The sequence below is a fragment of the Orycteropus afer genome, unplaced genomic scaffold, assembly GCF_000298275.1.
Source record: "Orycteropus afer afer isolate SDZICR_OR568_19922 unplaced genomic scaffold, OryAfe1.0 scaffold00239, whole genome shotgun sequence".
NCBI classification, from domain to species: Eukaryota; Metazoa; Chordata; class Mammalia; order Tubulidentata; family Orycteropodidae; genus Orycteropus; species Orycteropus afer.
Window position 1 is genome coordinate 3,429,629 of NW_006921826.1, and position 16,236 is coordinate 3,445,864.

Here is a 16,236-nt window from a genome sequence, read left to right on the forward strand (position 1 = left end):
AGCTGGACAATGAATAAGGAAGACCGAAGAAGAGTTGATGCTTTTCAGTTGTGGTGCTGGTGAAGAATGTTGAAGGTACAATGGACTGCCAAAAGAACTAACAGATCTGTCCTGGAGGAAGTGCAGCCGAGATGCTCCTTGGAAGTGAGGATGGCGAGACTTCGTCTCACCTACTTTGGTTATGTTGTCAGAGGGGACCATTCCCTGGAGAAGGATATCATGTTTTGTAAGGTGGAGGGTCGACAAAAGAGGGGAAGGCCTTTGACGAGATGGATTGACACAGTGGCTGTGACAATGGGCTCAAGTATAAGGATCATGGAGCTGGCACAGGATTGGGTGGTGTTTCATTCTGCTGTGCATGGGGTCACTATGAGTCAGAAGTGACTCGATGGCACCTAACAACAACATGTCCTCTTGTTCAATTGGTCCTTTAATCATTATATAATGTCCTTCCTTGTCTTTTATGGTAACTTTTATCTTAAAGTCAATTTTATAAGAAATTAATATTTCCACTCCTGCTCTTTTTTGGTTGCCATTTGCTGGATATATTTTTTTCCAAGCTTTGATTTTGTCTATTTTTGTCTTTGTCTTTAAGGTATATCTCTTACAGACAGCACATTGATGGGTTATGTCTCTTTATCTAGCCTGCTACTTTCCATCTCTTGAGTGGTGCATTTAATCCATTGACAGTCAGTGTAATTATTGACAAGTATGAATTTGTTGCTGTCATTTTGTTATGTGTTTTCTCGTGGTGTTGCTGATTTCTTCATTCCATACAGTTGAGTTCATTTTGTTTCTGAATTATGTTACCATTTCCTTCTTTGCTGTTGTTTTAGCATTTGCTAAATATTTGTGCTTTTCCTCTTTTTTATTATAATGTGAAGGTTTACCATTTTTCTTTGAGGTTACCCTGTGATTTATAATTTCCACCCAGAGTTTTGATAACTACATACTACCTTGCAATTCTCTTGACTTCCTCAACATTTAGAAGTTCTGTAACCACCCTATTTTTTCCCTGTTTTTAGTTTGTAGTTGTGGTAGTTATGTTTGTGTGTCAACTTGGCTGGGCCTGGTTGAGTGGCTGGGCAGTTGGTGGTAGTTATTCCCCATGATGAGAGTGGCAATCAACTCCATGGTGGAATCTACCACAAACAGCTGAGTAGCTGCCTTTGGGATGTGGCCTGCTTCCTGTATATAAGGAGAAGCCTTGGGAATGGTCTCTAGCCTATGGCATGCTTGGACCCTGAATGTAGCCATGTTGTTGCTCAGCAGCCTGCTATGCTCTGCCGACCTTGGGACTTACAATGGACTTAAGTTAATGGCCTGCCATATGGGTTGGTAACATCGGGACTGTGCCTTTTTACTTGTCAAGCTTGGGGCTTCTCAGCCTCAGCAGCCAGCAGCTGTCTGAGTGAAGAAATGCCTCTAGCTCCAGTGGGCCAGGAGCAGGAGGCAGAGCTGGACCCCGAGGTTGAGGGGCTTTCACCCAGCCCCTAGAGCCTGGAGCTTTGAACTTGAACTTAAAGCCTCGAAATTGTAAGAATAAACTCCTGTTTGTTAAGGCCATCCCATTTGTAGTATATATCTTGTCAGGGCAGCACTAGGTAACCAGAACAGTAGTTGTCCTCATTTGTCAACTGATGTGTTTGGTTCTCTGTTTACAATCTTGTAAGCTTATTTTACTTTGGATACTTCCTTAACTGTGTTGGTTTCTGGGTTATGTCATCATATGTGTTAATGGTTGGTTGTTGTTTGCTGTTGCTGGTTCTCTGTCCAAAGGACTCCCTTTAGCATCTCTGTAAGATTGGTCTGGTTTTAACCAATTTCCTTAATTTCTGCTTGTCTGGAAATTTCCCAATTTCACCATCATATTGGAGGGACAATTTTGCTGGGTATATAATTATTGGTTGGAAAGTTTTCTTTTTGAGGGTTTTATATATACCATCCCCTTGCCTTCTTGCCTGCCTGGTTTCTGCTGAGAAATCAGAGCTTAGGCTTATTGGTTGCTCTTTGTAGGTAACTTTTCATTTTGCCCATGCTGCTTTCATGATTCTTTCTTTGTCTTTGGTTTTGGTGAGTTTGATGATGATATGTCTTTTGGGTGATATGTCTTTTGGCGATTTTCTTTTGGGGTCTATCCTGTGGTTTGTTGGATTTCCTGAATGGATATATTCTCTTCTTTCATCATATCTGGAAAATTCTTATCCAAAAAAATCTTCCACTGGTTCCTCTGTGATTTTATTTGTTCTTCCTGTTCTGGAATTCCAATTACATGTGGGTTATTCCTTTTGGTAGTATCCTGTATGAATCTTAGGCTTTCTTCATTTTGTTTTAATTTGTTTTCTGATTGATCCCTTTCCAAAGAAGTATTCAGGTATTTTTCTTCAATACCACTAATTCTGTCTTCTATTGATTAGATTCTATTCCTTTGCCCTTTCAATGTGTTATTTATTTCTGAAAACTTAGTATTAATCTTCTGGATTTCTATCTGTAGATTTTGTATCATTTCTTATTTTTCATTTATTTTGTCATTTTGTTCTTCTGTTGTCTTCTGAAATTTTTCTAGGATTTTGTCTGTGTTTTCCTTGATCTGTCTCTCAATCCATTGAAGGTACCTAAACATAATTCTTTTGAATTCCTTATCAGGGAATTCCAGTGCTGCTTCTTCCTCAGAGATGTTTTCTGGGTCTACATGCTGGTGCCTTGTTTCTACTGCTTTATCTTGCTTCTTTGTGTGGACTGTGATAATCTGTTGTCTCTGAGACATTGTGTGGTTGCTGTATTTATATTTAATTTGTGATTGTATGTTGGAGTGATTCACTCAAGATTTTCATTTTCTTTGCTTTGTTTGTATGTATCTGAGTAAGCAGTGTACTGTGCTCCTCTATTTGCTAGTTGGCAGCACTTATACGCTCACCACCTGTCTCCCGGAGGGTGATAGAGTATGAGAGTGGCTGCAGAGACCTCTGTTAACTGTTTGTGAAGAGCAGTAAGGAGTGAGTCAGGCTTATATTGGCTGTCATGTATCATTGGCCAGATGATGCAGAAGCAAGTGGTGTCCCTCACTCAGTAGGTGGGGCTGCAGAAGGTGCAGGTATGGTTGGGTCATATGAGCACAATTGTTGTCTCCCACTCAGTTAGAGAGAAACAACAATGGAAAAATCACCAACAAACTAAAAGCAAGAGGACAAAAAACACACTGCATAAACACACAAGAACAAACACCAAAAAGATAAAGATTAAAAAAAAAAAAAAAGAGTAAAGACAATAAATGAGATGAAATATTTGAGGAAATGCTTTTAAAAGACAAAAGAAATATGAATAAAAAAAGAGAAAAAAAACCACAATATCTGAGGAGGGGAGAATAAGAGAAAAGAGGTAGAGTGGTAGAATAATGAAGGAAATAATGGGAAAACAGCAAAAAGAAAAACAAGGGATGAGGAGAACCACAAGAAAGAAAAAAATGGGAACCATGAAGAGGGAAGAGAGAAAAAGCTGAAAACTAGAATATGGGGAGGGAAGAAGAAAGAATAAAAACAAAAATGAAGGAAAAAAAGAATAATTTTAAAACAAAGAAACAAACCTGGGAAGGGTGAGGCAGGGCACCCAGGTTCCGTCAGAGCACACGTACTGCAATGGAATTCCTGCCAGCCCAGAAGGTGGATGGGAGTGAGGGATCGCCACACTTCAGTTCACCAGGAGGGTTTGGGGTATAAGAATAACAAGGGAAATATCACACCTTTCCAGTTCTCAGTCCCCCTATGTTCATGCTGTTCTTGGCAAGTGAAGACTATTCTTAGGTCCCTGGAATCTGAGAAAATGCTGTCACTTTAAATATCCAAAATGATCAAACTGCTTGTAAACATTAAAAATGGCTATGCCCTGTGGACAGCTAAAAGTCCACAGCTCAGTTTGTCACCTTCTTTGCTGTTTCTCTTTTTAGTCATCAGCAGCGAGTGTAGTCCTCCTTGCAGCCCTTGGTGAGCAGGGCTGATTTTTAGGTTAGTTCTTAGGTCCTAACAGCACTTGGAAATATCCAAAGTGTCCATGCCATCAGAATTGCTGACAGTCCACAAGTCTGTTTGTCTCCTTATTTAATATTTTCATACAGGTTCTAGTTGGAATTTAGTCCACTTCTGTATCCTTCCTTTCAAAGCTCAGGGCTCCAGGATTATCTTCTGTATCTGTATCAGTTGTTTTCTCTTTTCTTGTTGAAGAGGTTCTGTGTAGTTTGTCTGCCTATTCTGCCATCTTACCAGCACCACCAGGACTAGTCCCTTTTGACCACATGACCAAAGTGCATGAGATGAAGCCTGGCCAGTCTCACTTCTAAAGAGAATTCTGGCTGCACTTTTCTGGGACAGATTTGCTCATTCTCCTGACAGCCCATGGTATTTTCAGTATTCTTCGCCAATACCACAGTTCAAAGGCATCAATGCTTCTTGGTTCTTCCTTATTCATTGTCCAGCTTTCATATGCATATGAGGCTATGGAAAATACCTTGGCTTGGGTTGGGCGCACCTTAGTCTTCAAAGTGATATCTTTGCTCTTTAACACCTTAAAGAGGTATTTTGCAGTGGATTTGCTAGTGCAATACAATCCATGTCTGATTTCTTTGATTGCTGCTTCCAGGGGTGTGGTTTGTGGATCCAAGTAAAATGAAATCCCTGACAACTTCACTCTTTTCTCCATTTATCATGATATTGTTTTTTGGTCCAGTTGTGAGAATTCTTGTTTTCTTTATGTTGAAGTGTAATCTATACTGAAGGTTGTATGCAGTCTTTCATTTTCATCATTAAGTGTTTCAAGTCATCTTCACTTTCAGCAAATAAGGTTGTGTAATCTGCATATCACAGGTTGTTAATGAGTTTTCTTCCAATCCTGATTCTGTGTTCTTTTTTATATACTCTTGTTTCTTGGATTATTTGCTCAGGATACAGATTGAAAAAGTGTGGTGAAATTATACAATGCTAAAACACACCTGTCCTGTGTAAAATCATGCAGTATCCCCTTGTTCTGTTCAAATGACAGCCTCTTGATCTATATACAGGTTCTTCATGAGCATAGTTGTTTTGGTTACCTAGTGCCACTCTGACAGGCATATACCACAAATGGGATGGCCTTAACAAACAGGAGTTTATTCTTACAATTTGGAGGCTTTAAGTCCGAGCTCAAAGTGCCAGGCTTTAGGGGCTGGGTGAAAGCCCCTCAACCTTGGGCTTCAGCTCTGCCTCCTGCTCCCGGCCCCCTGAAGCTGGAGGCTTTTCTTCACTCAGCTGTTGGCTGCTGAGGCTGACAAGCTCAAGGTTGACAAGTAATAAGGCACAGTCCTGGTGTTACCAAACCACATGACAGGCCATCAATTCAAGTTCATTTAAAGTCCCAAGGTTGGCAGAGCATGTCAGGCTGCTGAACAATGACTCGGCTACATGCTGGGTTCAAGCTTGCCATAAGCTAAAGACTGTTCCCCAAGGCTTCTCCTAATATACAGGAAGCAGACCATATCCCAAAGGTAGCTACTCAGCTGCTTATGGTAGATCCCACCATGGAGTTGATTGCCAGTCTCATCATGGGGAATAACTACCACCAGCTGCCCAGCCACTCAACCCAGCCCAGCAATGTTGACACACAAACTTAACTACCACCATAATTAAGTGTTCTAGAATTCCCATTCTTTGCAATGTTATCCATTATTTGTTATGATCCACACATATGCATTTGTCAATAAAACACATGTAAACATCTTACTGGTATTCTCTGCTTTCAGCCAAGAGCCATCTGACATCAACAATGATATTCCCAGTTCCATATCCTTTTCTGAGCTCAGCGTGAATTTCTGGCAGTTCCCTGCAACATACTCTTTTTTTTTTTTTTAATTTTTATTGTGATTTGGGTGAAAATTTACAGAGCAAACTCACTTTCTATACAGCAGCTCACATACACTTTGTGTCATGACATTGACTGTAATTTCCCACAATGCAACAGCTCGCCCTCACTTCCTCCCCATAGTTACCTCTTCTCTATGCCCTTCCCTCCCTTGCACTCCTGCCCCCCCCAAGCTGTCTACCTGTACATACACAGCTCTTGTATTCTCCCATGATTGATCTCTCCAAGAAGTGCATCTACCTAATATAAATGTGCAGTTCATATGCCTGTCTTTTGTTTGGCTGGAAGCCACAAGAGTGGGTTCAATTCCAGACCTGAAGGGCAACTAGAAGCCATAGTCTCAGGGGTTCTACCAGGCTCTATCAGACCAGTGGCTCTGGTCTCTTTTCTTTTTTATGATTTTGAATTTTGTTCCACATTATTCTCCCACTCTATCCAGGATCTCCTACATAGATCTTCCTCTGAGTGGTTGACAGTGGTAGCCAGGCACCATCTAGTTCTTCTGGTCTCATAGCCATATAGGCAGAGGATCACATGGTCTACCAGTATCTTGGACTAATTGTTTTCATGCATCTTCAGCTTTCTTCATTCTTATTTGCTCTGGATAAGGAGAGACCTATTGTTGCATCTAGATGGCTGCTTGCAAGCTTTTAAGATCTCAGTCATTACTCACCAAAGTAGGATGTGGAATGATGTTTTTGTGTAGTATGTTATGCCAGTTGAGCTTGATGTCCTCTGAGACTATGGTCCCAAGCCCTCAGGTCCAGCTGGTCACTCCCTCTGGGTAACTAGCTGTGGCCAAGAAGTCACTACAAACTTGTCCCTTGTCAGCTCTACTATTTATCTGGACATTCTTACAGAACATACAAATACTCTTGTAGAAACATTGTCTGTCAACCCTATACATGATCAACAGCACACTCCCCCCTGCCCAGACATACTTAATAGTTCAGACTGTCCACCCATCTATCCACCCATATATCAATGTTTGCCTTCACTGACAATGCAGTACTTTATGTCCAAAAGGATTCATCTTGGTCATCTGTACCTCCCATGCACCTCTCTATATCTTCCTCTTCCTCAATCACACCATGTTGATAACTCACATTTGGTACATTGCCCTTCTCTTCACCCAAATGAATACTTGTCTCTACGTATCTAACAGTGTCCCCTCTCCTCACTTCACACCCCTGGTTACCAAAACAGAAAATTTCCTTCCATATATAAACCTTTCCTTGACATTTTATAATAACAGGCTAAAATAATATTTATCCCTCTGTGATTGAATTATTTCATTCAGCATAACGTCCTCCGAGTTCATCCGTGTTAATGTGGTGTTTTACAGATTCTATGTTATTCTTTAGGGTTGCATAATATTCCATTGTGTGTATGTACCATAGTTTGGTTATCCATTCTACTGTTGATAGGCACCTAGGTTGTTTCCATCTTTTTGCTGTTGTAAATAGTGCTGCGATGAAAATGGGTATGCATATATCTGTTCTTGTCCTGGCTGTCACTTCTTTAGGATATATATCTAGTAATGGAATTTCTAGAGGAATTTCGACGAGATGGATTGACATGGTGGCTGCGACAATGGGCTCAAGTATAGCAAGGATCATGGAGCTGGTGCGGGATCAGGTAGTGTTTCGTTCTGCTGTGCATGTGGTTGCTATGAGTCGGAAGCGACTTGACAGCACCTAACAACAACAACAATGGAATTTCTGGGCCAAATGGTATTTCTAATTCCAACTTTTTAAGGAATTGCCATACTGTTCTCCACAATGGTTGTATCATTTGACAGTCCCAGCAGCAGTGTATGAGAGTTCCAATCTCTCCACATCCTTACAGCATTTGTTATTTTCTGCCTTGTTGAACTTTGCTACTAGTGCTGGGACCAGATGTTATCTTGTTGTTTTGATCTGCATCTCTCTAATGGCTAATGATCCTGAGCATTTCTTCATATGTTTTTTGGCTGCCTGAACATCCTTTTTGGCAAAGTGTCTATTCATGTCTTCTGCCCATTTTTCAATCAGATTATTTGTCCTTTTGTTCTTGAGGTGTTAGAGTTTTCTACAAATTCTAAAGTTAAGTCCCTTGTCAGATAGTTATTGCCAAATATCTTTTCCCAATCTGTAGGTTCTCTTTTGACTCTTTTGAAGAAGTCTTTGGAAGCACATAAAAATTTGGTTTTCAGAAGGTCTCATTCATCTAGTTTATCTTCTGCTATTTGTGCATTTTGTGTTATGTTTGATGGTCTATTTATGCCATATATTAGGGCCCCTAAATTTGCTCCTAGTTTTTCCTTGAGGAATTTTATAGTTTTAGGTTTCACATTTAAGTCTTTGATGCTCATCTGGAGTTAGTTTTTGTGTATGTTGTGAGATACAGATCTTGTTTCATTTTTCTGCAAATGGATAACTAGTTTTGCCAGCACCAGTTGTTAAACTAGACAATCTCTTCCCCATTTAATGGATTTCGGCCCTTTGTCAAAGATCAGCTGACCATAGGTCAATGGATCTATTTCTGGTTCTCAATTCTATTCCATTGTTCTATGTGTCTGTTGTACCAATACCAGGCAATTTTGACCTGTGGCTATCAATATACTCTTTTAACAGTTTTTGAAATATTTTCAGCAAAATTTTACTTGCATGTGATATTAATAATATACTGATAATTTCCACATTCTGTTGGATCACCTTTCTTTGGAATGGGCACAAATATCAATCTCTTCCAGCCAGTTGGCCAGGTAGCTATGTTCCAAATTACTTGGTATAGACAAGTAAGTGCCTCCAGTGCCAAATGCATTTGTTAAAACATCTCGGTGAGTATTCCATCAATTCCTGGAGCCTTGCTTTTCACCAATTCCTTTAGTTCAGCTTGGACTTCTTCCTTCAGTGCTATCAGTTCTTGATCATATTCTACCTCCCAAAATGGTTGAATAATTATGAATTCTTTTTGATACAGTGACTCGGTGTATTCCTTCCATCTTCTTTTCATACTTCCTGCATCATTCAATATTTTTCCCATAGAATCCTTCAGTATTGCACCTTAAAGCTTAAATTATTCTTTCAACTGTTTCAGCTTGAGAAATGCTGAGCATGCTCTTTCCTTCTTTGCACATTTCATTATATTACTTTACTTTGTCTTTTGAAGCTGCCCTTTGAAATCTTCTGTTCAGCTCTTTTATTTCATCACTTCTTCCATTTACTTTAGCTACTCTACATTTGAGAGCAAGTTTCAGAGTCTCTTCTGACCTCCATTTTGGTCTTTTCTTCATTTCTTGTCTTTTTAATGACCTTTTGCTCTCTTCGTGTATGATATTCTTGATGTCATCCCACAACTCATCTGGTTGTCAGTAATTGATACTCAATGCATCAAGTCTATTCTTCAGTTGGTCTCTAAATTCAGGCAGGATGTATTCAAAGTTGTACTTTGGTTCTTGTGGACTTGTTTTAATTTTCTTCAACTTCAACTTGAACTAGCATATGAGCAATTGGTGGTCTCTTCCACAGTGAGCTCCTGGCCTTGTTTTGACTGATGATATTGAGCTTCTCCATCATTCTTTCCACAGACCTAGTTGATTTGATTCCTATGTACTCCATCTGGTGAAATCCATGTGTACAGTCACCGTTTATGTTGTTGAAAAAAAGGTATTTGCAATGAATAAGTCATTGGTCTTGGAAAATTCTTTCATGCAATATGCGGGGTCTCATCTGTCACCAAGGCCATATTTTCCAACTACCAATGCTTCTTTTTTTGTTTCCAACTTTTACATTCCATTCACCAGTAATTATCAGTGCATCTTGATTGCATGTTTGGTCAATTTCAGACTGCAAAAGTTGTTACAAATCTTCAGTTTCTTCATCTTTGGTTTTAGTGGTTGGTGAATAAATTTAAACAATAGTAGTATTAACTGGTTTTCCTTGTAGGTGTATGGATATTATCTCCTATCACTGACAGCATTGTACTTGAAGATTGGTCTTGAAGCAAAGAATGAAGAAAACCAAAATTCATGGAAACAATTAGTCCTAGTGACTGGTACACCATCCGATCTGCAGCCTATATGACTATGAGACCAGAAGAACTAGATGGTGCCTGGCTACCACTGTCATCCACTTGGCAGTGGATCTATGTAGGAGATCCTTGATAGAGAGGGAAAACAATGTGTAACAAAACTCAAAATCATTTGGAGAAAAAAAAGGGGGGACCAGCTTTGCTGCCCTGATAGAGCCTGGTGGAACCACTGAGACTATGGCCCCTAGCTGCCCTTCAGATCTGGAATTGAACCCACACCTGTGGTTTCCAGCCAAACAAAAGGCAGGCATATGAGCTGAACATTTACCTGAGGTAGATACACTCCTTGGAGAGAACAATCATGAGAGAAAGAAGGGCTGCTTATGCACAGGGAGACAGCTCAGGGGGCAGGAATGCATGGAGGGATGGACACAGGGAAGAGGTAACTATGGGGAGGAAGTAGGAGGGGAGCTGTTGCATTGTGTTAAACTGTGGTCAATGTCATGAGACAAAGTATATGTGAACCGCTGTATGGAAAGTGAATTTGCTCTGTAAACTTTCACCCAAATCACAATAATAGAAAAAAAGAAAGAAAGAATGCAAAAAAAAAAAAAAAAAAAGATTAGTCTTGAAATGTTCTTTTTGATAATGAATGTGATGCCATTCCTCTTCAATTTGTCATTCCCAACATAGTAGACCATACGATTGTCTGATTCCAAATGGCCAATACCAGTCCATTTCCACTCACTACTGCCTAGGATATCGATCTTTATGCATTTCATTTCATTTTTGACAACTTCCAATTTTCCTAGATTCATACTTCATACATTCCATGTTCCAATTATCAACAGATGTTTGCAGGTATTTCTTCCCATTTTGTTACATGCCCCATCAGCAAATGAACATCCCAAAAGCTTTACTCCATTCATGTCACCAAGGTCGACTCTACTTTGAGGAGGCAGCTCTTCCCCAGTAGTATTTTGAGTGCTTTGCAACCTGAGGGGTTTATCTTGCAGCAATGTATCAGACAATATTTCACTGCTATTCATAAAGTTTTCCAGTAATATATCAGACAGTGTTTCCCTGCTATTCATAAGGTTTTTAGTGGCCAATTTTTTCAGAAGCTTATGGCCTCATCCTTCTTCCCAGTCTGTCTTAGTCTGGAACCTCTACTGAAACCTGTCCACCATGTGTGACCCTGCTGGTATTTGAAATATCAGTGACATAGCTTCCAGAGTCACAGCAACATGCAAACCATCACAGTATGACAAAGTGACAGATGAGTGGTAGGCAAAACTCACTAGATGCAGCTAAAGTTGTGCTGATGCAAGGGGATAAGGGAAAGATTTATAGGCATGACTTAAGCATCCATCTCAAGAAGTTAAAAAAAAAAAAAAGTGGCAACTCAAAAAAGAAAAAAGTAAAAGGACAGAAACAGTAGAGTTAAATACAGGAATTCCTGAAATAAACACAAACATAGAGTAAAAAGAACCCATAAGTCAGAAATTGATCCTTTGATTATTGTGGAGGGGAAAAAAAGGTATATCTTTGAAAAGACTGATAAAATTGACTGATCAAGAAAAATATAGAAAAGAGCATTAAAAACAAATATTAGAAATGTTAAAGAGAATTTCAGTACAGATCTTACAAACATTAAAAATATAATAACACACTGCCGTGGAGTTGGATCCAACTCATAGTGACCCCTCCTTTGGTTTCTGACATGATATCACTATAGAAGGAGATTGCCCAACCTTGTAGATGTGAACCACCAGTCTTCTGGTAAAAATATAATAGAGGCTATTATAAACAAATTAATACAAACAAATTTGACAGTGAACAAATGGATAAATGGACAACTGTCTTGAAAAACGTAAGAAATGAAAACCAACAAAAAAGAAAAGAAAACTCCAACCGAGATGGCTATCCTGATAAAGTCTACCAAACATTTAAGGAAAATTTTACTTCAGCCTTATACAAAACCCTTCAGAGAATGAAAAGAAAAGCACCTTCCAACTCATTTTACGAACCCAGGAGAACTATGGCCCTGATACCTAATAAGGACCTTAAAAGAAACGAGAGTTATGAGCCAATGTCACTCATGAACATACATGCAAAACACCTAAACAAAATATTAGCAAATCAAGTCCAGCAATATATTAAAGAATAATATATCCAGACCAAGTTTTGTTTATTTCGTGAGTGAGGGGTTAGTATATCATTTAGAATTCAATCAAAGGAATTGCTCACAGTAGCAGAATAAAAGAGAAAAGGCATAAGATTATTTGAATAGTTTATGAAAAGTCATTTGATAAAAAGTGTGTCATCCATACATGACACATTTTAAAAAATAAATTTTAGAAAATTATGAATGTGATAGGCATCCCTCTGAAACAGGGATGCCTATTATCACCACTTCTATACAGCCCTGTTCTTGGAGATCTTTGTGACATGGCAAAATAATAATAAACAGAAGATATAAGGATTGTAAAGGAAGAAACAAAGCTGTCATTTTTACAGATGGCATGATTGTCCATGTGAAACAATAAGAATTAATAAGTGAATTTAAGATGTTCTCTCAATACAAAAGTCATTTTTTTCCTCTGTATACCAGCAAAGATTTAAATAACTAAATTTTAAAAAGATACCATTTTCAATTGCATCATAATATATTCAATACTTATGAATAAATTGATATGCAAAACCTCTATACATACATATACATGCAATCTTTTGACAGAGTGGCTGTTTACATGAAGCACAGACCTGGAAGTCAATGACAGAACTGAACAAGCACCTCCCATTAGAACAGGCCTGGGGACCTGAGGTAAGAAGAACACTTTCCTAGACTTTGTTTACTGATAATAACTAATTGTTGTTGTTGTTGTTTGCCGTCAAGTCGGCCCTGACTCATTTAATATTTCATTTTAACAAAAGCTTGGTGGAAACTAGTTTGGACTTATCTTTGTTTTTAGTCTGTCAAGTCCTGTTTTCCTGTTGGATATTATAATTTCAAAAATACTTAATTTTAATTTCTGTTTGATCTTCTATTGATCCTGTGTTAAAATTTTATTTTAATTTTCTCTGCTGAAAATCTGTGTTTGTAGATTATTAACTATCTGGTAAACAGTTTAGTGCATTGATCTTTTTATCAAATGTCTGAAGTTTTAAATCTTGTATAACTGAAAGATCATTTCTTAACGACAGTTATCAATCCCATATTGTTTTTCATTACTTTCAATATTGAATTTTCCTGAATTGAAGTTCATTTATGTTATTTGGATAATCAAATCATATCTCACAGATAAAAGTTGATGTATAAGGAACCTTGATATATAAACTTTAACCTCTGCAGGAGAATGTTACTTTGTTTCCATGTCAGAATTTATGTGGCTCAAGATAAGGATATGTATACAAATGAAGTGTATTGTCCAGTGTACTCCCAATTTCAGAATCCTACTCTCCATTTACCACCTCCTATCTTTCCACAGCAATAACCATACTCCATCACTCTTTTGAACAATCCTTCAACTCCACCATAAAACCTTCAATCAATCCATTTGTCCTACCACCCTCACCCCACCCCAAGTTCTCTTTTCTTTACTAATCCAGTTTAAATTCTGTGGTCAATAATTATATTACTCTTAATATGTACCCTCAATCTCCCCTCTCACTTCTTTTTGATAGGGCTAAATCACAACCCTATCTAAATCTTACTATCTACCTCAACAGCAGCTAGATGTGGTTAGAGAAAAACACACCCATGTTGATTTGTTTTGTTTTAATTTTGTGATTAAAGTGGCCCCTTAATTATGCCCAGAAAACATACTGTATTTGTACATTTCTGTAAAAACACTATATTTCTCTAGTCCATTCCCTTGGCCTGTCTTGTAACTAACTATTGCATACTTTCTCTTCCCTCTTAAAATCTCCAGTACCTATTCCCCCATTCTCACTTTTATCTTATGAACTTGCTTCCTAATTATGGTTGCTTTAAAATCTGGTGCTAGATCCTGTTATTTAAAGAAGTAAATATATGAATATTTGCAAATATACTGCTATATTTTTTAAAAAAAATATTTGGGCCACTGTAATTCTATATAATTGGATTGTACATTATCTATTTTATATTTATATTATGTTTTCAAAAACCAAACCAAACTCACTGCCGTCGAGTTGGATCCTATTCATAGCGACCCCTCCTTGGGTTTCCGAGGCAGTATCACTACGGAAGTAGATTGCCCAATCTTCCTTCCGAGGAGCGGCTGGTGGGTTTGAACCACCAGCCTTCTGGTTAGCAGTCAAATGCCTTAGGCACTATGCCACCAAAAAACATTATTCTAAGAAGGTGTCCATAGTAGTCTATGGCTTCACCAGATTTCCAAATTTAAAATAAAAAAACTTAAAAATAAAAATAACATAAAATAAATACACACACACAATGAAGTGAAAAATCCCTAGCATACTTGTAAAAAGAGAAAGACTAGACTTTGGACCGTTCAAATAGGAGAGATGAGGAGCAAAGTAAATAAAAAAGGAATAGGAAAACAGGGTGAGTATGGTGTCTAGGACATTGTGCAAAGCAAATTTTATAAGAAGGAAGAAAATATTAACTGTGTCAAATCCATAACTAAGATAAATCAACTAAGATGAGGTCTGAGAATTGATCATTTACTTTAGCAACATGGAGATAACTAGTAACCTCAACAGGAGCAGTTTTGGTAGAATTGTAGGAGCAAAAAACCCTACTGAAGTAGATTTGATAAAGTTTGCAATAAAGAATTTGGGAGCAGCAAGTACTGACATCTGATGAGTTTTGCAGTAAAGGGGAGAGGGAAATGGCAGAGTAGCTGGAGAGCAATGAGGTTTTTTTTTTTTAGTGAAATTCTTATTTTTTAAAATAAGTTGAGAGAAACAACCAAGTGTAGCTGATGGGAATATTCCAACAGGAAGGGAAATGGATGCTGCTCTACTTAACATCTCCAACTTAACATGTCTAAAACTGAGCTCCTGATATGTACTCTGCAAACATACTCCTCCAACATCCTTCCCTGTCTGAGTTAATGGAAACTCCATCCTCCCGGTTTGCTTAGGACAAACATCATCTTATGTGTCACAGTTGCTCTTTCAGGAAATATTTTGGCTCTTCCTCCAAAGTATTTTCTGAATTTGGTCACTTCTCACCAACCCCATTGCCACCACTCCATTTCAAGTCACCATCACTCACGTATTTAACTGATCTCCGTGCTTCGGCCTTGCCCCCCATTCCCGACCAAGAAACCATTCCCAAGACAGCAGCCAGAGTGATCCTAGTGAGTCATAAATAAGAACATGTCACTCCTCTGATCAAATCCTGCAGTAGTTCCCATCTCACATGCCAAAGCCTACAAGACTTGCTGCCACTAGCTCCCTTAGTCCTTCAGGTCTTAAAAATCAACTAGTCAGTGAGGATTTCCCTGGCCACTCTATCTAAAATGTTAACTTTATCCATGATGGTGCATATCCTCTTTCCCTATTTTCTTTTATATCATCATTATTTATAATTCTCTGACATATTACAGAGTCTACTTGTTGATCTTATAACCTGGCCCCCCAACTAGAAAGTAAGCTTCATGAGCACAGGGGTTTTTACTTTGATTTCTTGTTTGTTTCTGTTTTGTTCACTGTTGTAGCCCCAGCACTTAACCATTGTAAACCAAAGCAAACCCACTTCCATCGAGTTGATTCCAAATCATAGTGACCCCGCAGGGCTTCCAAGGCTGTAAATCTTTATGGAAGCAGATTGCCTCATCTTTCTTCCACGAAGCAACTGGTGGTTGAACTGCCAACCTTTTGGTTAGCTGCCAAATGCCTAATAACAGCACCACCAGAGCTCCTAGTGTCCCTATAAGACAGAATAAAACTGCCCCACAGGATTTCCAAGGCTGTAAATCTTTGCAGAAACCAACTGCCACATCTTTCTTCTGCCACAGAGCAGCTGGTGTATTTGATCTGCAGACCTTTCAGTTAACAGATGAGCACTTAACCCCTATGCCACCAGAACTACTTCCTGTTGACTAAAAAATAACCAAACCCATTGCCATCTAGTTGATTCTGACTCCTAACAACCCCCATTGGGTTTCCAAGGTGGTAAATCTTCACAGAAGTAGATTGCTCTGAGTTCTGGCAAGATGGCGGACTAGGCAGAAGGACTGCACAGACCCTCTTCAACAAAGAAAAGGGAAAACAGTTAACACAGATAGAGAAGATAATCTTGGACCCCTGAGCCTTGAAGGGAAGGATACAAAAGTGGACTAAACCCCAACTAGCAGAAGAATTTGCGTGAAAATACCAAAA

General features: G+C 38.7%; 1 protein-coding gene across 1 annotated transcript in view; it reads left to right on the forward strand.

Moving 5' to 3' along the window:
* Positions 1–16,236, forward strand: part of CATSPERE (catsper channel auxiliary subunit epsilon) — a 461,049-nt gene that overhangs the window by 440,730 nt on the left and 4,083 nt on the right. The window contains exon 17 of the mRNA XM_007949156.1: positions 12,641–12,727. Within this exon, the coding sequence (XP_007947347.1) occupies positions 12,641–12,727 (87 nt within the window). The remainder of the gene's footprint in view (positions 1–12,640; positions 12,728–16,236) is intronic.